The sequence below is a fragment of the Alexandromys fortis genome, unplaced genomic scaffold, assembly GCF_014885135.2.
Source record: "Alexandromys fortis isolate MF-2015 unplaced genomic scaffold, M_Fortis_MF-2015_v1.1 scaffold_62, whole genome shotgun sequence".
NCBI classification, from domain to species: Eukaryota; Metazoa; Chordata; class Mammalia; order Rodentia; family Cricetidae; genus Alexandromys; species Alexandromys fortis.
This window is the reverse complement of record NW_026067942.1, coordinates 7,870,704-7,894,713: the sequence shown is the minus strand read 5'-3', so window position 1 is coordinate 7,894,713 and position 24,010 is coordinate 7,870,704. Positions and strand designations below refer to the sequence as shown.

The 24,010-nt window shown below is 39.7% G+C and overlaps 1 protein-coding gene across 3 annotated transcripts in view; it reads left to right on the top strand.

The window, feature by feature from the left end:
• Syt14 (synaptotagmin 14) overlaps positions 1-24,010 on the top strand; it is a 162,762-nt gene that overhangs the window by 103,683 nt on the left and 35,069 nt on the right. For all 3 annotated transcript variants that reach the window (XM_050148240.1, XM_050148239.1, XM_050148238.1), the window contains 2 exons: positions 5,052-5,323; positions 9,363-9,812. In XM_050148240.1, the coding sequence (XP_050004197.1) occupies positions 5,052-5,323; positions 9,363-9,812 (722 nt within the window). The remainder of the gene's footprint in view (positions 1-5,051; positions 5,324-9,362; positions 9,813-24,010) is intronic.

The window sequence follows — 24,010 nt, the reverse complement described above, 5'->3', positions numbered from 1 at the left end:
CTTTATGACTGTGCCATAGTGGTATGTTCAAATGTGTATTACTCTACTTTCAAAACAGAGGCTGGCAGGATGTTTGGTTGTCCTCTGAAAGACAGGGACAGATGAGGTTCAGTAAATCCTCTCTGCCGGAGGAATACTCCACTGCATCTCTCTGACCTTGTAGACTTTACTGACAAGCACATTGTTTTATAAGATTTGGTGCTGAGTTCTGCCAAGCACAGGCATTAATGTACTCCATCTGTGGCTCTTCTGCTTCTCCTATCTAATGTTTTGCCGTCATCTACATGATGAGTGTGAGGTGTTCACACATTCAGAATCTCTGTGGAGTGGAGGATGCATGGAGAAAGAATATTCTAATTGAAGCGGGACAGTAGAGGTGTAGGTGGTCTTGCCAAGTGGAACAACCTGTTAATTTTTGTTATCTTTGTGTTGTTGTGAAGGAAAAGCACTTGCTAGCTAGTACAGCGTATCAAATGCCAGGACGTCTCAATTTTCTCAAGAAGGAGCTTCCATCTGGAGTGGCAACTGTAGTTGAGATCATCTAATTAAGTTTATGATAATCCGCCATGGCTCTTCTTTCTTTTTATTTTAATTTTTTGCTATGCTTTTCAAATCTATTACTTCTTGCGGTGGCAAAACTAGTGAAAGCATTTACTAAACATGTAATTCTCAAGTTTCTGTTCTCTTTTGGGATGCCTTGCTGAAGAAATGAAGCTTTGCCTGTTTGTAACTAACTCCTCCTAACTCAGGTTAGCCGCTGCTAAGAAATTTGAAGTTTGGAGTCCACCCGTTGTTGAAAGAACACATTCTAGTTATAAACTCAATGATTGGAAAAATAACACCAATACAATTCCTTAGGTTTGTTTTTAAATGTTTGATGTTTTCTGGTGTTATTAAATATGGGATTGCTTTAAAATTTTACTTTCCAATTTTCCTTTGCATGTATGTAGAAATTCAGTTGCCTTTTTCCTTACTGACCTCTTACACTGAGGCCTTGTTGAATTTACTTACTGTAACAAATCCTCTCTATCCCTGCTTTTCTCTTGTTTTTTTGTTTGTTTGTTTTGTGTCATGATAGTTACCTGAAAGAGTTGACAGTTTTATTTATTTACAATTATTTTCTAGCTTCTTTAACCTGCCTTACTGCATTGACTAGGAAGGCCCTCCAGTGCACTGTTGAGTAGAATTAGTGAAGCTGGTACCTTGTGTCATTCCTGCGTTCTGAGGTAAAAGCCAAGATGTAGGCACTGGGTTCACTGCTGCTGGACAGTGACTTTCTCATATCTCAGTGGAAAACCTTAAAATGTTTGTTGCATGGCTGTGTATGTAAGCATATACTGTGTTAACTGAGTACATGTCTTAATTAGGGTTTCTATTGTTGTGATAAAGTACCATGATCAAGAGCAGCTTGGGGAGGAAAAGGTTTATTTCATCTTACAGCTGGATGATGTCCTCTATCATCTAGGGAAGTCAGGACAGGAACTCAAGCCAGGCAGGAGCCTGGACACAGGAGCTGATGTGGAGGTCATTGAGGAGTTCTACCTCCTGGCCTGCTCAGCCTGCTTTCTTATAGCACCCAAGACCACCAACACAAGCTTGCTATGTCCTCTCACACATCAGTACTCCATCAAGAAAATGCACACAGGCTTGCCCACAGACCAGTCTAATTGGGCTGTTTTTCTCCGTTGAAACTTTCTCCTCCCAAATGACTCTAGCTTATGTCAAGTCAACATAAAACTAGCTGGGACGATATATATGCGTTTCTCCCTAATTATTATTCAGCTCATACTAGTCACCTCTAGCCTTTCCCCTTTCCATATCCTAACTCCTTTATCTTACATAAAAGAGCTGGTTACATTAACCTGGGAGTTCTGCTCTTTGATCGTCAGGCTGTACACAGGCTTTCTCCTCTGGCTCCATGCTCTGTTTATTTTATTTCCCATTTGTAGACGACCCTCTACATGGACTCCGGTGGACGCTCATCATCCACCATGCAGATGAATGTTGCTCCTCTGCGCTTCAGCACCATGATCAGGGCTTTCTCAGCCAAGCGGCCTTGTGTGCTCCACTCTCTGCACACCCTCCCCAGTCTTCTCCTTCCCGTTGTCTGTCAGTGCAGTACACACTTTGTCCTGCAGTGTGAATGCCTGTAGGAGTTGAAGTCCTGACACTAATAGCTTACATTTCCAGTTTTTCTAACTAGTCTGTTCTAATAATTTATCAATTTTATTTCTGTTTTTTAATGAATTATATTTTCATTTGTTAAAGTTTTCTGATCTATACATGTTTTTAAATTTATTTTTCTGTTTATTATTTTATCTTTTTTATTTTCTGTTTCTATCCCTTTTATTTATTTTTTGTTTTATTTTCTTGAAGTTGCCACACATATTCTAAAATTGCACTTAAACCTGGGGAATTCTTGATTTACTATATGTCAGCGGCTATAAAGGTATTATATAATTTAACCAATTGATAGATGAAGTACAAGAATGAGGAGAGGAAAGTGTCGTTTAATGAGTTAAACTGACAGCTGAGGCTGCATTTGTAGCTATCTACAGAAAATGAAGCTATCGTGTTTACCTTCGTGTTTTGTCTTCCTTGGTCATCAAAGTTGGGGGCAAATTTCTGATACCCCGACTTTTCTGTGTTTCTTTTTTATTGTGTGCTTTGGGGTTTGTTTGTTTTGGGGGGTGCTGTTATTGCTTGCTTTGTTTTTTGTTCTTCTTTTTTTTTAGTTTTTTTTTTAATTTTTTTAATTTTTTTTTATTGAGAAAGGAAAAAAAAAGTTTCCGCCTCCTCCCAGCCTCCCATTTCCCTCCCCCTCCTCCCACCCTTCTCCCCCTCCCCCCACTCCTCTCCCCCTCCCTCTCCAGTCCAAAGAGCAGTCAGGGTTCCCTGCCCTGTGGAAAGTCCAAGGTCCTCCCCCCTCCGTCCATGTCTAGGAAGGTGAACATCGAAACTGGCTAGGCTCCCACCAAGCCAGAACATGAAGTAGGATCAAAACCCCGTGCCATTGTCCTTGGCTTCTCTTCAGCCCTCATTGTTCGCCATGATCAGAGAGTCCGGTTTTATCCCATGCTTTTTCATTCTCAGTCCAGCTGGCCTTGGTGAGCTCCCAATAGATCAGCCCCACTGTCTCAGTGGGTGGGTGCACCCCTCGTGGTCCTGACATCCTTGCTCATGTTCTCCCTCCTTCCTCTCCTACTGAACAGAGAATTCTCAAAAGAAGAATGGCCAAAAGACACTTAAGGTCATGCTCAACCTCCTTAGCGATCAGGGAAATGCAAATCAGAACAACTTTGAGATATCATCTTACACCTGTCAGAATGGCTAAAATCAAAAACACCAATGATAGCCTTTGTTGGAGAGGCTGTGGAGAAAGGGGTACCCTCATCCATTGCTGGTGGGTATGCAATCTTGTGCAACCAGTTTGGAAATCAGTGTTTCGGTTTCTCAGGAAATTCGCAATCAACCTACCCCTGGACCCAGCAATACCACTCTTGGGAATATACCCAAGAGATGCCCTATCATATGACAAAAGCATTTGTTTTTTGTTTTTCTTTCTCTATCTTCACATTTTATTCTCATGCTTGTGACTTCTCAGTCCCATGGTGGCCACTGAACCTCAAGTAGAAGGAAGGACAGAGATGCCAATTGGGTGTCCCCGTTTTTATCAGGAAAGCCAAAGCATTCCTGGGATCCAAGCTAAACCCTGCCCTTGTGCCCACTGGCAGGGACTGCTGGGAGGACAGGGCTCCATGTGTGGACTCTGTGATGGCAGAGGTGTCTTGTCTCAGTTATTAATACGTCCTCTTGCATAGCTTCAGGTGCATCATTTTGATACTTTTTAAAGTTTGTACTAGACTCAGAAGGTAGGATGTTTTATTTAAAGTTAGGGCCTTTGATCAACTATGTAAATTTATAAATTAAGGAATTAATATTTTTCATTTGAATGAGAGCTTTGGTTTTTTTTAATGAGGCCTTTAATTTTTATGTAAAATTTAAGAAAGAGCTGTATTGAGTTTTTTAACTGACCCCTACAGTAATTTTATCTTAAACTATCTTTTTCAGAGTTTCTTTTGTAGGAGCATTGTTTAACTTTAATATTCAACACTGAATTCTGGATCTATCTACGTAGTCTTGTCTACTTAAATTGTAAGCAGAGCCAACATGTCTACAGTCCATACAGTTTTATGACCTCCCTCCTGGTCTATGTGTATGATGACAGTGTATGCATGCACCAGAGCATCTAGACTTAGAGTGTGGAGTGCTCAATAACCATTATTAGAAGATAGATAGAGTTAGAAGTGTTTAATTTCTTAGAAAGAAAATGAAAAGTTGCTATATTTTTAAAACAAAGTTTATTAGGTTTTTTTAAAATTTTATATTATATGTGAATCCCTTATCCCTCCTTCATCCCAACCATTTATAGATATGTTTACTCTCCATTGCAGGGTGAGACAGATTAGTGAAGCAAAAGTTTTAAAAGATAATTTAAGAGAAGGTGGAGATGTGGCTTCACATCATTGCTGGAAGCGATTCTTCCTGTGGGCCAGGAAACCTGGGCACTCGGGTAGACTCAGAGATGGCAAGCAGGGACTGAACGTGGTTCCTTTAGTCTCTAAAACCAATTAGATGTGGAAAAATGCTAAGATGAATGTTGACTGGAATTCATCCCCATAACTGAGAAAGTAACAGAGTTCTTATGTTTTACCCACAATACTTGTATGGCCTCTTGACAGGTTACCAATTACAAGGAAATTGGTGACGTACACATGGCATTAGAAATGTCTGGAGAGAGGATCGAGTAAACAGACAGTTTGGGTCATTTTTGTCTGTGTGGTTTATAACAGTGAATGGCTTTAATGTTCCTGATCCTATGGGTGAGAGGAAAATGACTTTATTGCTGTGCCTGGTCCGAGGAAAGAGAAAAGTCGTTTAGGATCTTAACAGCTGTGCTGTTGAGCTTTTGCTTTACTTTTTAAAGTTATTTTCCATTCCTGTATACTGACAGTGATCGCAAACAGTGACCACACTCTTGTCCTTGGTAGGAAACTGCATTCAGAGGATGAGAAGGACACCTCCATTGGATGAGCTGCAGCCACCACCTTACCAAGATGACAGCGGTTCGCCTCACCTCTCATGCACACCCTCTGAGATCGGGGATGGCAAGTGTGAGATTTCCCGCTGCAGCAACAGCCCATGCTGCTCTTTCAACAAGTGCCCCAGCGAAGGAAGCACAGGGCATGAGGCAGAGAGCTTTCACAACAAAGGCTATGAAGATGATGTCCCTAGCGACAGCACCGCAGTCCTCAGTCCTGAAGTAAGCAGAAGCGTCCTGCAGGGTCCAGGGAGCGTGCTCTGGAGATTAAGGGCCTGCGCTTTCTCTCAGCCCCGTAGCTTCTCACTCCACTGTCAAGCCTTCACCTGTCACACTCACTGAGGCTGCCGCAGCCTACATATCCCACACTTTCCCATAGCAGAGACGGGAGTAGGCGTGGTTGTTGTGTCTTAAATATTTTACATAGAATGTTCTGGAACGATTTACCTTTTTGCTTATATTTGGTGCTTTTTATTATTTTATTTTGTTTTAATTTGCTATTTTTGTTCTTTTATTAAAATTTTATTCAGTGTTTTATAAGCCTTTCAAATTAATCTTACTGTATTTTTATTTCATAGAATATGAGAAGAATAAATGCTGGTTAGCTTTACAGGTGAAATTTCACAATTTCCTAAATTTAGTGTGGCTGACTGCTTTTGTTTGTTACTTTTCTGGAGTGAAAAAATGAGAAAATAGTTACAAAATAATTGTAGTTTCGAAGTCTTTTTGTAATCCATAAAGAATTTGTCTCATTCATTCTTAGGATGAAGACTAAGATATCCCAAGCCTCACATGCAGCAATTATCTGTAGGAGCTGCTTTCTTTCACAAGTTTTACATTGCAAGGTCCTTCAGCTTTCGCCCCATCAGCATTATCCCTCTGACATGGTCTGTGCTGTCTAAATAATGTAGGTAGTTTTCTAATGCACAGTGTAATTAAACTATAGACAGAATTTGTTCAGCTTGGGGTTTTCTCCTATAATTTAAAAGTACTATAACTGCTTTCTGGTAGCTTTAGTATTATCATGTAGTATCTGACCTAGAAGGAACTGCTGAATTGGGACTTTAAGTTTTAATGTGTCATGATTCTACCAGTTTCCTGTGTGCTATCACATAAACATATTTGAGAACTTTATGTTTTGCAAACTATATAGGTAGCCACTGACTTAGCAGTGACCCTGGATTATAACGGTGACCACAATAGTATCTATCTGACACCTAGACAGCTTATTCATTGTTCATAGTCACTGCTTCAGGAAGTAAAAACTGCTAGCTTCAGAGAGAAGCAGGCAGCTCTGTTCCCCCAGGTCCCTGCATGTGCATCTACCTTACTCTTTACATTCTTGTTGACTGGGTTGTTGTTTGAGGGTTCTTTGTTATGATAGTGCCATCTGGAAATACTACAAGGCAAACTGTCCCAGAAACCTTAATCACCAAAGTAACATGTTCAAATGCAACCAGATGCTTAAGTGTATGTGTGTATATTTTCCTCCTCTTCAGATGCAAAGCAGACATTAAGCAAATGAAGATAAAATAGATCAACACAACTTGCCACAGGATGTCAGAGCAGATAGGTGGCGAGCCCACACCAGCCCGTACGGTCTATGTATCCTTCTCAGTGTCTGCAGGTCTGTTTATCACTTGATAGCAGGGACCAGCACTGAGATTTGAAAAGAGGCACCCACAACTGGCAGCAAGCTCTTTTTTATGGGAGAAATAAAGGGAAAATATACCTGTTTACCCCTGTAATTTGCCAATTAGAGAAACTTGCTACCTGAGAAACAGGTTTTTCCCTGTATTTCGTAAGTAGAACCTGTGGGTGATAAAAATCCTTGGCTCACAGTCAACAAGGCAAAGCAAGTATCTACTTGCTCCATCATGCTTTCTTTGTAGTCCATGGATTGCTGGCATATCTTCTAGGCTGCTACCTTAGGTATTCTTTCTGCACATGTCTCTCAAGCTGCTTGCTTATCTGTGCGTAACCACTGCTGTGTGTATTTCAGAAGCTGTGTACTTGCTGTGATAACACTATGCAGTTTCTCCCATGCTTGTGCCTTTTATAGCACACAAATACATTCATATAGTACATCAAGTACACATTACATGAGTGTTTAGATGTGGAATGTTTTATAGCATCCCTGAATACATTCATACAGTACATCTAGTAAATACTACATAAATGTTTAGATGTGGAATATTGGATAGCCTAGGCCACTATAAAATTTGTATTTTTTCAAGTTTATTTTACATCCTTGTAATATCTATCCTGCATCAGAGGATCCATGTAACAGGTTCATCAGCTAGCTCTATTGAAGACTTTCTGCAAATAATGACGCCCAGCACCCTGATAGGGAAAGATTTTTCTCTTAGTGCTTGTTTTAGGAATGTGAATAGTAGCCTTGGTATATAAGATTTCATCTGTATTTCTAAGGACTGTTAGAATGTCAGAAGTAAAACCCAGAAATTTAGGACCTCATAAAGTGTTTATTTTCTGAAAACCCTTGTTACCATGATAATTATTTTTAAAACATTAAGTTGAAATACCAAAGAGACATTGGTAATTGTAGGCGGAGGCTGCTTGTTTGTTTCCTGGCTGCCCAGACCCACAATAACCACACAGAAACTATATTAATTACACTACTGTTTGGCCAATAGCTTAAGCATATTCCTAGCTAGCTCTTACATCTTAATCCATTCCTATTATAATGTGTATTACCACGAGGCTTGTGGTTTACCGTTTAGGTTCCAGGGTATCTGTCTGCTTTGGTGGCTGCATGGTCTCTCCTTGACTCTGCCTACTCTCTCTCTACATCTCTGTTCGCATTTTCCGCCTGGCTTTACTTTGTTAAACCATTGGCCAAAACAGCTTCTTTATTAACCAATGGCATTAAAACATATTCACAGCATACAGAGGGGAATCCCACATCAAGTAATCTATAATTAACAATTATGAAATGGGTTTGTATTTCTAGCACCCACTTAAAGCTGTACATGGCAACCTGTGTCTACAACCACATTGCTAAGGACAGAGAAAGGAAGCTGACTGAGCTTGCTGACCAGCCAGCTTAGTCACACAGTGACAGTCTCTGGGCTCTGAGGATGGTGGAGCAGGCCTCTGACACTCTCCTCTGGCATCTGTGTGTGAGTGTGTACTGGAGTGCATGCGTCAAACCCAGGCAGCACACACAAACACATTAACGTATTTAAAATACATGCAGCATGCACATAAGCAATCAATTTAAGGAATGTCTTCTACAAAAGTTCTTCCTGTTTTCCACATGTGATATCAAGGACTTTGTATACTTAAAGTATCAGTGGCTCCTGTCTTTTTGATGTTTTCTGCTTAAAGAAGAGTCTTCTATCCCAAGCTAACAGAGGGCTTAGAACACAGTGCTAAGCTGACTGAAAAACTCGGGAGCTTGTTTCTCTTTCACTCAACCAGATAAGTAAGACTTTGCATAATGGCTTTATTCAGGGCCAGCTTTTTATGTGAACCTACCGTTCCCTAGAGCCCTGTCCTTATTTTTTTGGTTCAAACAGATTCCACACACTATCTGTATGCCTGCTTGTGGAAAGAATGAAAAGCAAGCATTTCCATTGCAAGGTTAAGATAGATATTTCTCATAGGAGCTCTGTGTGCCTCTATCTGCCCTAGTTGTGCCGTAAGCACATCCAAGAGAACCTTCTGGGTCGGGCATCATTTGAGCTAATAGGAGAAGGAAGACCTTGGTCAGCATTGTTTGGTGCTACAGTAGCTATGAATCCAAGGTCTTATTCAATATTTGAAGGTCAAAGTGTGTGGCTCAAAGGTCAAAAACCTGGTTCCAGCTTTGTCAGTCACTAGATGAGATCGGCTTAAGTTTTACTGTAGTATTCTGTTTTAGACGGAGTCATCTTAAACATCCCTGAGAGTGGAGCCACATCGTTCTGTAGCTTAGAACTTTGCTCTTCTTCGCAGGCTCCTCCATCAGGAGCAAAGACATGTCACTGATGTGCACGTTGAACTCTAGTTTATACAAATATACATCAAAACTGTGGTAGTGAATAGTGCACTCAAAAGTTGTCTTCTTTGTGTGGTCTTCACCACTTAAATCACACTGCCTGTGGGTGACGTTGGCCTATAGCTGATTGACGCTTGAGCTTTCAACATGGTAGCAATGAAAACTGTTGAATATTTTTCTCTACAAGAACTTGGCATTTATTTATGTCTAGATTAAGTATTAGGGTTAAAAACTAAAAACATTTAAATTTGCTTTTCTTAGGACATGTCAGCTCAAGGATCCTCCTCACAGCTTCCTAAGCCTTTTGCTCCAGAGCCAGAAGCTAAATACGGCACATTGGATGTGACCTTTGACTATGACTCACAAAGACAGAAGCTTCTGGTGACGGTGACAGCTGTCACAGACATTCCAACCTATAACAGGACAGGTGGCAACTCGTGGCAGGTGCATCTTGTTCTTTTACCTATAAAGAAACAGAGAGCCAAAACCAGCATCCAGAGAGGACCATGCCCTGTCTTCACAGAAACATTCAAATTTAACCACGTTGAATCAGAGATGATTGGAAACTATGCAGTTAGGTTTAGACTGTACGGTGTTCATCGTATGAAGAAAGAAAAGATTGTGGGGGAAAAGATTTTTTATTTAACGAAGTTGAATCTTCAAGGGAAAATGTCATTACCGGTGATACTGGAGCCTTCCTACAACCCTTCTGTGAGTATCATCCAATGACCCCAATGCAGTTTCTGTGTATGGTACGTAACACAAGCATCAGGAGACGTCTGTGACCAGCCCACTGCTCCCACACATCTGTCTACGCCCTTCTGTTTGCTGTCAGTTTACCTCATGCTCTTTGTCTGTCCCAAGCTCTCATGCAGGCCTTGGTGCTTGTTCCTGTTGCCTGCACTACATGGTTGATGGTGCATTGTCCAGACTCACTAGAGAAGTTACCCTTTTTTTTTTTTTCAGGTAAACTAGACAGCGCAGGAGGAACTGTCTAGCCAAAGAACAAGTCCTTATTATATTTTTCATCCCTTTTGAGAAAAGACTGAAGTATTTCTCAGTAAAAAATTATGACCTCAAGCTTTTAAATTTTTTTTAAATCACATACTGTTTATCTCTCTATATATTTTTAGCAAAATTCCCACAAGGCATTCCAGAGTACAGGAGAGTAATGACTAGATTGTTTATTTAAACCAGGGAGGTGCATTATGTCACATAGTTATTTCTGTATGAGAAAATCTGTGACTTGGGTAAGTGTAAATTATGACTTATATTTATTCCTTTCTGTGTTATTTTGGAGAAGAAGCATTTTATAATGTAAATATGCAGACTTTAGAATAGATTTAAGTTTTAAGTTGGAGGTCTGGTGTTTCACAGTTATTTCTAAGCTTTGACCATGTGAGCCTAGAGCCTCAGCTCTGGCTTATTGCATTGTACCAGGCAGGATCTGAACCTGTCAGCTTCCGTACACCATGCAGCCAGGCTGCTTCAACCAGGTCCTGCAGGGTCTTTATAAGGAAAAGATGATGGTAGATGTAATATGTCTTGTGGATTTCAATTTTATTGATAGAATTAACACATCATTTAAAATATTTAGAATAAGCAATTTTGGGGACATACCTTTTAAGACATTTTTGTTTTTGAGAATTTCATACATGTATACAATAAAATATGATCATATTTTCCCAAATGATCATAATTCCTCCTATGTCTCCCTCAACATATCCCTATCCCAACTGCATGTTTTTTTTTATTAACCCACTAAATCCAGTTAGTGCTGTCCATATGTGTAAGGATGTGGGGCCATCTACTGGAGCGTGGGACTTCTACCAACAGCCTGCATATCCAATCTTTTTATTTTCCATTACAGTTCAGTTGTATTCCACTGTGTAAATGCCTTTTAAAATGAGAGTGATTTATAAGAAGAAATGAAGGAATATGCAGACAATCTTTTAGGGGGTATACATTTTTAGAAACATGAAATATTCTATTATTAATCCAGTTTTTAAATTTTTTCACTATCTACTATAGATGAGTAGCCGTTTTCTACAGAAAATAGGTTCTTACACAATAACTGAGTTAAATTAGAAGAGAAAGACCGGTGTCAAAAAAATGTGTTTGTATTGCTTTGATGACGTCATCTGTTCCCAGTTCTATATTAATTGTATTCTTTGCCATAAACAATAGAACAGTTTTGTCTTTGCTCAGACTAAATGGCTCCTACATTGTGTGTATTGCTCTCTAGTCATGGATTCTGTAATATTTTTGGCCAGGCAGTACAGTGAGTTATGGGCCACTCACAAGAAGGAGAAGGTGCTAGGTAAGTAGCTGCTAACACATACTACTTACATCTACAGAGAGGTGTCTGTCTTCTGCTGTAGAAATTCTCCCTAGGTGCCAGTGTGCCTGTCATTTAGTAGCTGCTTTAATTGCTCTTTAGCCTTGCTTTGCCCTTCCCATTTTTTCAAAATCTTACAACTCAGCATATGTTTTTAGGCCAATTTATAACACTGTTGTGTTGAATGTAAAAACACAGTATTGATATTACTCATGTATTTGATGTATGTGCCATAGAATTAGTGATCTCTTTGCTTAACTTTTAAAATAAGCTGAATGGAGAATTCTTGCTATTGTAGTTTACTTGAGAGAGCTTCTCTTTAATTCTGTAAGACATGTTTATGAGGTACATTTGTGGAAAAAAACATTACTTCCATATTTAGTCATTCATTCTGGTAACTTTTTAGTGATTATTTATTGTTTTATTGCAATAATATTAACTTTTCACCAAGGAAGTTTTAGTCCACCCAGATTTACAGATTACTTTTAAAATATGTTTAAAGATTTCAGTTTATTTCCTAGATAATAACGTAATTCACATATAGTATTTAGTTTCATGGATAGTTTTCCAGGAACTTGTTGAGTCAGAACACAAAAATGACTTTTTAAGAACTCTGTGATGGTTTTTGCTACTGAAAATATTAACACAGCATTGAAATGTGGCTGTAGCTCGCATGTGCCTCCTTGACCGTGCATGTGGGCAATGTGTTGAAAGTTGAAAGATTTGAGTTCTCTCAACTAGCTATGTAAGCGTCCTAAAGGAGTTTGAGCATCAAGTTTCTGGGGACTAAAATGAAAGGGTTTAGACCAGTGACCTACAGACTGTGTGTCTCTGATAATCTGATTCTGCTAACGCTATGGGAGTTAGGTAAGATCAGAAATGGGATAAACTTTACTACATTTGTGCATTTAATTGTGTGTATTTGTATGTGAGTGCGTGTAGATGAGGTGGGTGCATATGTGCCGCAGTGCACAGTGCATGTGTGGGAGTCTGAGGATGGTTTCTCTCCTTCTCCATGTGGGTCCTGGGGACCAAACCCAGGGCATCGTCATCCTTGGTGAGAAGCACCTTTATCCACTGTACTGGATGGGGTAGATGTTATATGTTTGCACTGTCGTGGTTTCCAGTGGACATGCCCTGCTATCTAGTTCTTCCAGACCTTTTCAACTTTCTGAAGAAGTCCACCTCCTTTTTAGACACTCTGTAATACTTAACCAGGCTTCTTTGTGTTCAGAACAAGGCATTGAGGTCTAGATTTACATTTGATGTTTGTTTTGTAATACAACATGAGTCAGAGAAGTACTGAATGTAGCCCATGACAAAGGGAATCTTAGCAGATGTTCACGCTCTGTCTTCTCCAAGCTGTTGACTGCATAGGGACTTGTCATAATCTAGGAAAATGCCTGCTGAGAAGTTATATTTAATTCTATTCCAGGTAAAGAATAGTTGTGTTCATAAGATAATGTAGATAATAAATTGGTCTTTACATTTCTTGTTTGTTTCAAGAAGATTGAAATTTCTGGCACTGGACACGAACGTGTTCCTGCAAGTCCTCCCATGTCTTTATCCCATAGATGGATCTCTTGGAGGAAATGAACAGTCACACAGTCTGCAGCTTCCTCGATGGAAAGGTTGGTCACCCTGACCTCCATGTGAGCAGTCAGGGCAGGAGTGCCATCCATTCTGGGCACTTTGCACGGTTGTGATGGTGCTGAAAGTGGCAAACAGTGCGTGTGGTACCCTTGTAGTTACTGTAACTAGGAATCACTGTCCTGTGATTAAAAAGCATCCCTACTTAGTTCTAACTCAATTCTAACATTTTTATGCAGATTTATTATACTTATTTTTTCTGGTATTGCTAACCGTTACAAATGTAATAATTATTTTCTTTCTTAGTCCAGAATTTGGGTTTTATTCTAGTGTGTAATTACCTGACATCATATAATCAGATATCTAATGTGTAGAAAAGCTGTGTGTTCATATTTCTATAGTCTGTCCCCTTCACTTTAAAAGGACCAGTGCCATCTGTAGGTTGATGTTCCATGCCGCTTGCTCATCAGGAGTTTTTAAATAGATTTAGACTTTTATAACATGAAAATTTACTTTCTTGAGACATCCTCTTTTAAATCTTAATTTAAATATTAGGTTTCATAACCAAGCCTTTCCTGAGTAACCCCGCTCTGGCATGTTATCCCAGCTTGTGTGACTGTCAGGAAACTTAGATGGTTAACAACGTGAAAAGTCTTGATGCAAATCAGACAGGTTGGCCAAAGCAAGAAAGACTATGACAGCTAAACAGTGACATTTCTTCTTTCTTTGCTTGTCATTGAAATGATAGTATCATGATTTATCAGTGTACATACATACTCTCTTCATTTTTATACTTATGAGATCAAAGATATCTTAGAAGGGAGATTTACTACTAGGGCTTATAGGTTAAAAAAAATATCCTAAAAGATCCCAGGTAGCAAAACAAATGAGGGATAGAAGGGTATCCAACTTCCCATACCAAAACCAGGCTTTAAGATTGCAAGAGACACTTATTTCTCTATTAGGTGTTTCCTATGTCCTCAGCATGACTCTTGGTTGGGTCAGTTCCAGTTGTGCTGTGGTGACAACTGAAAAACTTCCTTTGAGTAGTAATTTCAGATATCTCAGCCCAGAGTCTTCTGAGTGCAATGTGTGGGCCTGGGCCTGAGGCATGAAGCAAGAGCATGTTGCAGAGGTTGCTCACCTCATGGCTGCCAGCATACAGAGGAAAAATGTCAGGGAAGGTCTTTCCCTTGCCCACCTCCAGTGACCTACATCTTCCAACAGACCCTGCCTTCTTTGTTATCTCCTCCCAGTAAAACCATCTTAAAATCCATCAAGGAATTGATCCATTCATTAGATCAGAGTCCTCACGATCCAGTTACTTGCCCAAAGCCTCTAATACAAAGCCTATGAAGGACATTGCCTATTCAAAGCATTTACACCTATTTTGCAGATGGCAAAGTAGGCAAATATAACCTTGGCCCTCCCAACGTTATAGTCACATTGGATTGCTTGGCACTGAGCCACTCATCCTAGCTCTTTCAGTCTGTTTCCTACACTTAGGAGGAGGCACATGTCTGAGATTCCCTAAATTCTGCAGCTAAACGTGTTTGTGTATAGTTGGCATTCTCCCTGCTCCGGCAAGTCTAAGGAGAGCTGTCCCCTCATCCCCCGCCATGCTTGCTAGCAGTTGTCCATGTCGTGTGTCTCCTCCCCCCCCCCCCCCCCCCGTCCCCGTGTGCTAGCGGTTTTCTCTCTCCCCACCCGCGTGCTAGCGGTTGTCTCCCCACACCCACTTGCTAGCCATTGGTATGGAGCTCCAGTGGTAGCCACAGGGCTGATGACGGACCTAGCATGTTTAGCTCATTGCAGCACCTGTTTGGGAAGCAGAGCAGCATGGCTCTGTCCCTGCATGTTCAGGGACCATTCTTGCAGGACCCATCCAGTGTTAAGCCCTCCACTTTTCCAGCCATGCTTGTAAGCTCCTGGTTTCTTCGTGACATGTATCTTTTTAAATACTCAAACAGGTTTCCTTCACTAAGCCCTTTCTGATATGTTTCACAGTTCAGAGTATCTTAGACAGTTCATGCTAAAATTAACACTGTCAACCAAAACTAGGTTTTGGTTGTAGTAGATTTTTTTTTCTTAAATACCACTTCTGAAAATTATAGTAGCAGAAAAAGGCCTAGAAGGTTAATTTTCTTTATATATGCTGGATACAACTTTAAATGTGTATATACTAGCTTACTCACTCTCTGAGATGGTTGCTGTGGCCTCAGTTTACCCAGAGTGGTATATGCAGCACTTGCCCTGACAGTCTGTCTTCAGCATATTGTGTATTGTCATTGTATCTAATACTAAATTTTGCCTAAAGGGATTTGAGTTATCAAGAAATGTTAATGGAAACAACTTTAGTGTATGAATCAACTTTAGTGTCTTTTCTCTCAAGCAATTTGTTTTTCACAGTTAAAAAATTTCTTAGAATCCCTAAAGTTCAAGATCATGAACATATTTTATAAACACTTGAGTCAAATTATAGAAAAGATGAGAAGGTATCTTTCACTTTTAGGAATATCCTTCAGCCTCCTGAAGAGCAGAGGTTGTATGGAATGACTATTTACATCTCTTCAAAATTCAGTTTAATGAACACTCGGCAAGGAATGTCGTAAATGTAAGGGAGACCCAAAGAGCAGGCTTTTCTTCAGAAATAATGAAGATGTCATCACAGTGTTACTTTCTCCTGCTGCCCACCTACCTACCCTGCAGCCTTGAAACCCTTGTTTCACTACCTTCGCACCTTGTGAAGAACCAGACATTGCGGTTACAGAGACAATGATAGTAATTCAGGCTCAGGAGCTGGGGTCACCTTCCAGTCATATCAGGAGGGCACTGGGAAGGTGAATTTAAGATACCAGCACTAGAAAGAACAATACTTGGGAGCCCAAAAGACACCAGCTAATGGCATGGTGTAGTGTTTATTTAAATCCGTTGAAAATAAGTACAGTCAGACATCACACCCATTGTGTCAGGACCTCAGTGCCTGTCTGTCTAACACCATGAGTCTAAATCCTGGAAAGCTATGGTTTGATTTTGTGCCACAGAATCTGCCCTTTCTCCTATCGTGGTTTTTCACTGTTATTTCCTGAGTATCCAAAGCTACAGTGTGTCATTGCCAACTTCTAAAACATTGGTTATATCTGATCATAATATTTAACATGAAACAAATGACATCATTGAGAAAACTCTAAAGATTCACTAATGGAGTAAAGGATCTTTCCAGAATTACCTAACTCAAATTGCAACCAATTAAACTATTAAAAATCACCTTTACTAAAAATAATTTTACCTAAAATACTTGTAGTGAAATTCAGTCTTGAATATTTTGAGATGAGTGTGAATGAAAAGTGGTTATATGTCTTAAAAAATTAACTGTTTCATTACCTTTAGCAACTTGCAAATTTTTACATTTTAGATTTACTTTAAATATTAAGAAAATGGCCTTTGTTAGAAATTGAGAATATTTTGGGAAGAGAAAAATGAAAACATGTTAAGAGGGGTTATTATTGTTGTGACAAAGAGAATTATCCAGTGTTAGGTAGGTTAAGTTTCCTTTTGATTTGTTTTATTTAAACAGATTATGTCACCAAAGACATGATGTTGTTGGGCGCCTTCTATTGATTGAGGTTTCTGTCCCACCCGGTCCTGCAGCCATTAAGTCCCAAAGAATCACACAGAGGTCTACATTAGTTATAAAGTGATTGGCCAATTAGTTCAGGCTTCTTATTTACTAATTCTTATAACTTACATTAGCCCGTAATTCTTGTTTGAGTTAGCCACGTGGCTTAGTACCTTTTTTGGCAAGGCAGTCACACCTTGCTTCCTCTGCGGCTGGGTCACGACTGCAGACTGAAGCTTCTCTCTTTTCAGAATTCTCGTTGCCCCGCCTCTACTTCCTGCCTGGTCGCCCCACCTATACTTCCTGCCTGGCTACTGGCCAATCAGCATTTTATTAAAAATAATACAAGTGACAGGATAAAAGACCATTGTTACATAGCAACATGAGAACGAAATTTTTAGAAACTGACTAATATCTCCAATTTCATTGATCCTTTAGGAACAGATGCTTGGGAAAATGTACCAAGTGGCCTATTACCTCTGTTCAAGAATGTGTTCATAGCATCTTCCCACTCAGCTATCCTGGAGCTTACACTGTGAAAGGACAGGAAGTGAGAAGATAATATTAACAGATTTGTCCAGAGCAGTGCTTCCTGAGCTAAAAGGTTTCTGTAGGTAGTTGCTTTTCATTTCTTTGCAACTTCTTTTAGTGCTTTATGAAGACAGATTTAAGATTACATCTCATGAAATAATTGAGCTGGAGGATTCCCTGTGAAACTTCATTAGGGTTCTCAGAAATAACCTTTATTCGTGTTTTAATAAATGTATAAATCCTATTTTTGCCATTTTATTTGTCAGTAACATATAACAAAATTTGAATCAGAAGCAATTTTCAAATAGTCTCTTTTGTGGCTGTCTTGATTAGGGTTTCTATTGCTGTAATAAAAAACCATGACCAAGAGCAACTTGGGTAGGAAAGGGTTTATCTTACACTTCCATGTAACAGTCCATAATGACTGGAAGTCAGGGCAGGATCTGACAGCAAGAAGCTAAAGGCAGGAACAGAGGAGAAGGCTGTGGAAGAACTCTGTTTATTGGTTTGCTCCTCCTGGCTTGTTTTGAAGGAGACAAGGGAAGGACAAGGGAAAGCCTCTTCACTCCCAGAGTCCCCTTTGAACAAGATTAAACAGCACCTAAGTTTATCAATATAATGTTTCTTATACTCTCCTTTTGAGATAGTCTTGAATAAAATAATGTTTTCCATATTCTTTTAACAATTGCCAGACTCTATATTTTCTTCAACCTTCTGCCTTCTTTTCTTATCTAGTGCCTGGTCTAGTGCAGTAGGGAAAGTGTTCACTCTCTTAAGACTAAGAATATTAGCTGTGATGTTTTCATACATGCCCTTACTAGTTGAGGAAGCTCCCTTTAATTCCTGATTTACTGTATCTATTGAGATAGAAATTTTGCCCTTTGTTCTGTTCTGGTGGTTGTATTATATCTGCTAAATGTTTGTATGGAGGAGTGCACATCTGTGTGCACGCGTGTGTGGTGAGCATGTGGACAACTGGTGTTGGCACACAAGTGTTACACACTGTTTGTTTGAAAGATTGCTCTATAGGCCAGGCTAGCTGGATCTCAAGCAACCAGGGATTTGCCTATTTCTGCCCCTTAGCTTACTATCACTGGCATAGGCACCAGCTTTTTATGTGGGTTTCTGGTGTTCAAAATGAGATCATGACATTTGCAAGGCGTGTTCTTTACCAACTGAGCCATCTCCTAGCCTATTGCTGTTTTCTGTTAGCTTCACCTAACATTCCTGAATAAATCCTATTTTGTTGTGACAGCTTGCTAGTATTTTAAGGATTCTTTTATGTTACTCATAAAAGATACAAGTGTTTAGTATGCTTTTCTTCTACTGCCTTTGCTATGTTCTGGTATTTTACTCTCAAGAGTGAGCTAGAAAATGGTTTCTCCTCTCGTGTTTTGTTTTGTTGAAGTTTTTAAGTGTTTGCTGATGTATTAGTGCAGCAGTCACAAAAGACCAAAATGCAGGCAGCTCACAGCAACAGACTTTTCCTTTGTAGAAGGTTTGAAATTGGGGCTGTCAGCTGACAAGGGCTGTGTCACGTGTCTTCACATGGCGCCCTCCCTCTGTATCTTAGTGGCCGTTTTCTCTTCCAACAAGAGTGCTAGCATTAGACCAGGGCCCAACTTTTCCAATGCTCACCTCCTTCTGAGACATATGTAGTCTCCAAAGACCTTATTTTCAGGTATGTCCACACCAGCTGCAGCAGTCTTATGATTTGAACATTTTTTTTTGCAGGAAATACCTTTGCTCTGCAATAGATAGAGCTATCTGTGAAGTCATCTAGAACAGGGATTTACTTCTTGGGAAGTCTGAGTTTCCTCTGGTGTGATTAGTAATTCAGTTTTCTTATTTATGTATTCAGGGATTTCCATTCCCTTTTAAGTCATTTCAGAAGCTTATGTACTTATAAGAATTTTTGCAATTTAAGTTATCTAATTTATTGAATTTCAAGTAGTAGTCCCTCCCTCACTAGCCATTTTACTTCTAGAGGTTCATAATAATGGCCCTGTTTTCATAGTTGATTTTGGTAATTGCAATTTTTGTCTCTTATTTTCTTGGTCACTCCAGTTAGATGTTTGTCAGTTTTCTTGGCCTTTTCAAAGAATCAAAATGTTTATTTTGTTGGGTTTTTCCTGTTGCCCTTATAAAGCCTTCCGCTCCTCTCTCTGTTTAGATTCCTGTCTTACCGCTGTGACCGTGGTGTCTTCATTTTCTGAGCTGTGTTTTATGTTGTTAGAGAATTTGATGATTTGAGAGTGAACTTTCTTAATAAGGGCACATGTGGCTATAAGCCTCTCTGAACTAACTTTTGCTGCATCTCATATGACATGTTTTGTTTTCATTTTTATTTGTCTCAAAATACTAATTTATTTTTTATTTCACCTTTGAACCATTATAGTTATTTACAAATGTGCCAGTTAATGTACATGTTTGTGAATTTCTCAAGTTTCCTTCTGTTAATGATTTCTAATTTAATCATCTTAGAAAATTTGAGACTTATTTTTTGGCCTAAGCAATTGTCTCTCCTCATTTGCCCACAGAAATCATTCCATACGCTCTTGAAAAGAAGTCTCTCCAGTGTCTGCAGATAACTGTGAGGCTCTGTTGCTGCACAGTGCTCGAGTCTCTCTTGCCCTATTGCTCTTTCTGAAAGAAAAAAAGGGAGCATTGTTGACTTCACCTGTTACTGTAGAATTGGCTTTGTTTTAGCAGTTATGTCAATTGTTGCTTTCATTTGGAGGCTACATCACTGGGTGACATTTTTATCATTTCTTAGTATATATTTAGGGTGATTCTAGTATAGCCATTCTAATTCTCTTTTTGTTTATGCTTGCATGATTTTTCTTTTTTTCAATCACTTTTTACTGTCACCTCATTGGTGCCCTTAAATCTAACAAAGAGCTCTAATAGATGTAATGTTTTTGTGACCCATTGTTTGAAATATATTCCGCCAGTCCTTGACTTGGGATTGGGATGTTTAGTCCACCTACATTCAGTGTGGTTACTATTGACTAAAGTGCCATCTTACCGTTTGTTTTCTGTCTTACTCCTTGTCTCTCTTCTTTTTCATTGCAGATTTGTTTTGTATTAGGTATTTTCTAATATGCTGCCTTATTTACCTTTCTACTACTCTGTTTTTCAAGTTATTTTCTTAGTGAGTTTTCTGGGAATGATAAGTAACATCTTAATTTAAAATAATCTAATTCATGTGAGTACCAACCTAATTTTAGTAGTATGTAAAATTTGCTTAGTGTGTGCCCCATCAATTTCCCTTCTCCATTTTTGCTGTTATTATCATACAAATTTCATCTGTATATATTAGACATTTATTAACAAATGTTTAGATTTATTGCTTTATTCAATGTCTTTTAAATGGATAGTAAAGAGTTATATATTGTTTTCCTATTCCTGCCTTAACAAGTTATGAAAAACATAAAATTTCTTACCTTGTAAGTTTGAAGAACATTAGTCACAAATTGTCAGCCAGGAATAGATTCCGTCTGGAAATGGCAAGAAAGGACCTTGCTTTGTGTTTCCTTTTCTGTCTTCTAAAGATCCCCTCGTGCTTTCTTGGCTCATGCTCCCTTTCTCCATCCTCCAAGCCAATAGCAAGGGTGTTCTGACCTCACTCTCTCATTGCCTCTATTTCCCAGCTCTCTCTGACAAAGGGAGAAACGATGTGCCTTTTACAGCGGTGATGCTGACCCTTGGAAGATCTTTCATCAGGTCTACAAAGTTGTTCATATAAGGTAGCACTTACAGGTTTTTAGGCTTTTGAACCCTGCAAGTCTGCTGCTCCTAACCCTTTCTGAGCAGTTCTGCTGGCTGGGGACCAAGTATGCAAATATACGAGCCTATGGGCCCATTCTCATTCAAACCACCACATTCCACTCCCTACCCCCCAGAGACCTGTGGCCATATCATAATACAAAATACATTCAGTCAAACTTCAAAAGTCCACTTTTTTTTCGGTCTCAATAAAATTTAGAAGTCCAAAGTCTCTTCTTTTGAGACTCAAAGCAATTTCTGTCTCTCTCTCTCTCTCTCTCTCTCTCTCTCTCTGGTTTTTTGAGACAGGGTTTCTATGTCTATATAGCTTTGGAGCCTGTCCCAGAACTAGCTCTTGTAGACTAGGCTGGCCTCGAACTCACAGAAATCTGCCTGCCTCTACCTCCCAAGTGCATGTGCCACCACCACCCAGCCTCAAGGCAATCTCTTAGTTGTAATCCCCTATAAAAGCACATTACATACTTCCAACATACAGTGGCACAGAATACACATTACCATTTCCAAAAAGGAGGAAAGGAAACTTAGAAACTACTGGACTGAAACAAGACTAATATGCAGCAGGGCAAACTCCAGTCCTGTAGCTCTCTGTCCAATATTAAAGGGCTTAAATGTTCCCACCCTTCCAAATTTGGTGACTACAATACACTTCTCTCTTGTGAGCGAGCTCCACCCCATATCTGCAGCTCTACTTGGCAGATATCCCAGTACTCTGGCACCTCTAACACAATCCACGCTTTGTTTTCACAGCTTCATGCAATGGCCTCTCAGGACCTCCACTCAGGGACTCCTCTGCCACATGCCCAGCCTCAGATGCTTTTCCCAACCACAGAGGAAGATTCCATAATCCCTTTCCTGTATCCTTATTGACACCAGAACTACATGACCAATGCTGCCAACTTGGGCTGACTGCTTGGAATAGAGGCTAGCCCCCTCCTTGAATTACATTTGTATAAGCTTTAATTTGTTAGTATTTTTTGGTTGCAGAAAATTCCTCAGGCATTTCTTTCAACAAATTGGAAACTTAGTTTGGTGAGATATTGCCCTGAGGGCACCATTCCCTTAATCCCATTTCACATTGGTACTTTCTTTAATCTTCTCATCTCAAACATGAGCCTTGGCTCCAACATTGAACTTCCTGGTTCTTTTCCCTTAAAACTGTACATCTTGTATGTTATTTTTGCCCTGCTTGCTCTTTTTCATTGTAGACCTGCATAAGAGTGATTTCTAAAACAACATGCAACAGAATCAATACCAGGCTGTCTTGAAATCACCCCTGCCAACAAATTAGTTCAAATGCTTCAGTTTTGTCTCATGCATACACATTCTTATGACAAGGGCAAATAAGGCAGCCACATTCTTCTCCAAGATACTGTAAGAATGACAGTAGCTGAAACCTCTTAAGTTAAGCCTCCAGAGTTCACATTTCTCTTAAATCTATTGTCTTCCAGGCTCCTACTAGGATGTCCCATTAAGCCCCTGCTAACAGCATTCAATCTTTTTTTAGTTCAAAATCCCAAAGTCTTTCATATTCTTCCAAAAACCACGATGATCAGGTCTATCATAGCACCCACTCCGGTACCAACTTCTGTCTCAGTCACCATGACCAAGGAAAATTACAGGAGAAAACGTTTACTTGAAGCCTATGGTTTCAGAGGGTTAGCATTCGTGACCATCAGGCTGGGGAGCATGGCGGCAGGGTGCCAGGCTGGTGCTGGAGCTAAGAGCTTGATCCATAGCATGAGGTAAAGAGAAACACTGAGAAGGGAGGGGAACTTCTGAAGCCCATAGCCTGCCCTGTGACACAGCTCTTAATCCTTCCCAAACAGCTCCACCAACTGGGGACCATTATGCAAATTTATGAGGAGCCTATGAGGCCTTTGTCCTTCAAACCATCACAAAACTGGGATGTTCTCAATCATATTTTTTGAGATGTCTCCTATACCTTCTCTTCCTTCCTCTCAGAATTTGGATGCATCATGCTTGATGATGTTTCTCACGGCTTGTGAAGCTCTCTTTTCTTTCTTGTTTTTTTCTCGCTCTTGGGCTGGAAATTCTCAAATCACTTAACCTTCCAGTTCAGTGTTGTTGATCTCTTTATTGAATTTCTTGTCTCAGTTATAGTTTTCAAATCAGAGGTTTTAAACAGTCATTACATCTTTATAAATAATCTATATTAATGTGGTTTCCATTAGCTATTTGACCATGATTAAAAGATGAGGTGTAGGAGCTGCAGAAATGACTCAGAGGTTAAAGGTGTTGGCTGTGCTTATAGAGGATCCCTGCCCCATGCTGGTGGCTGAGAATCACTTGTTACCAATGTGCGAGGGGATCCTGTGCCCTCTATGGGTGCTGCACTTGTGTACACAAACCCACGTAGATACGTAATTTAATTTTTTTGATTTACAAAATAAAAATAAAATTTCTGATGTGCAGTCTTCTCCTGAAGCCCATTTGTGGTCTTCCACAGCTTCTGCTGAGCTTTTGGTGTTTTGTTTTGTTTTTATGTCTTATAACCTTTTTCTTCTTTAAAAAAAAAAGTGGAAATTTAAGTATTAAAAAACCTACGTCTATAAATGAGCTCCCATCTCCCAGTTTATTGTTGCTTTTTTCCCCTCATTATTGCTGCTTTTTGCTTGAAGACAGATTAATTCTGTAAACTCTGTTTATCATGTGCCGTTGCCGCATCCTGGTCACTTTGGTAGTCAGCCAATGATTAGACTCATATTCCCTAAAAGCCTCCAATCATTAATTCTCCACGCATTTTATGGGGCTACATGTGCTGTGATATACCTTTAGTGTTCCTAAAGCCAGTTTATAACTGCATTGGCTTTCACCTCCTGACTGCCCAGAGCCTCAGGTCAGCTGGAAGTGAGGAGTAGGAACTTCCTAGAGGAGGTCTTGTCAGGGCATATGCACTACCTTACCTCTGGATCCCTAAGAAGGTGTCCACTTGTTAAAATATCTCATTTCACAATTTTCCATCTATTTTCATGAGCCTCCTCTTAACTTCAGCTGGAAATGTGACTTGTGGTTACAGCATTA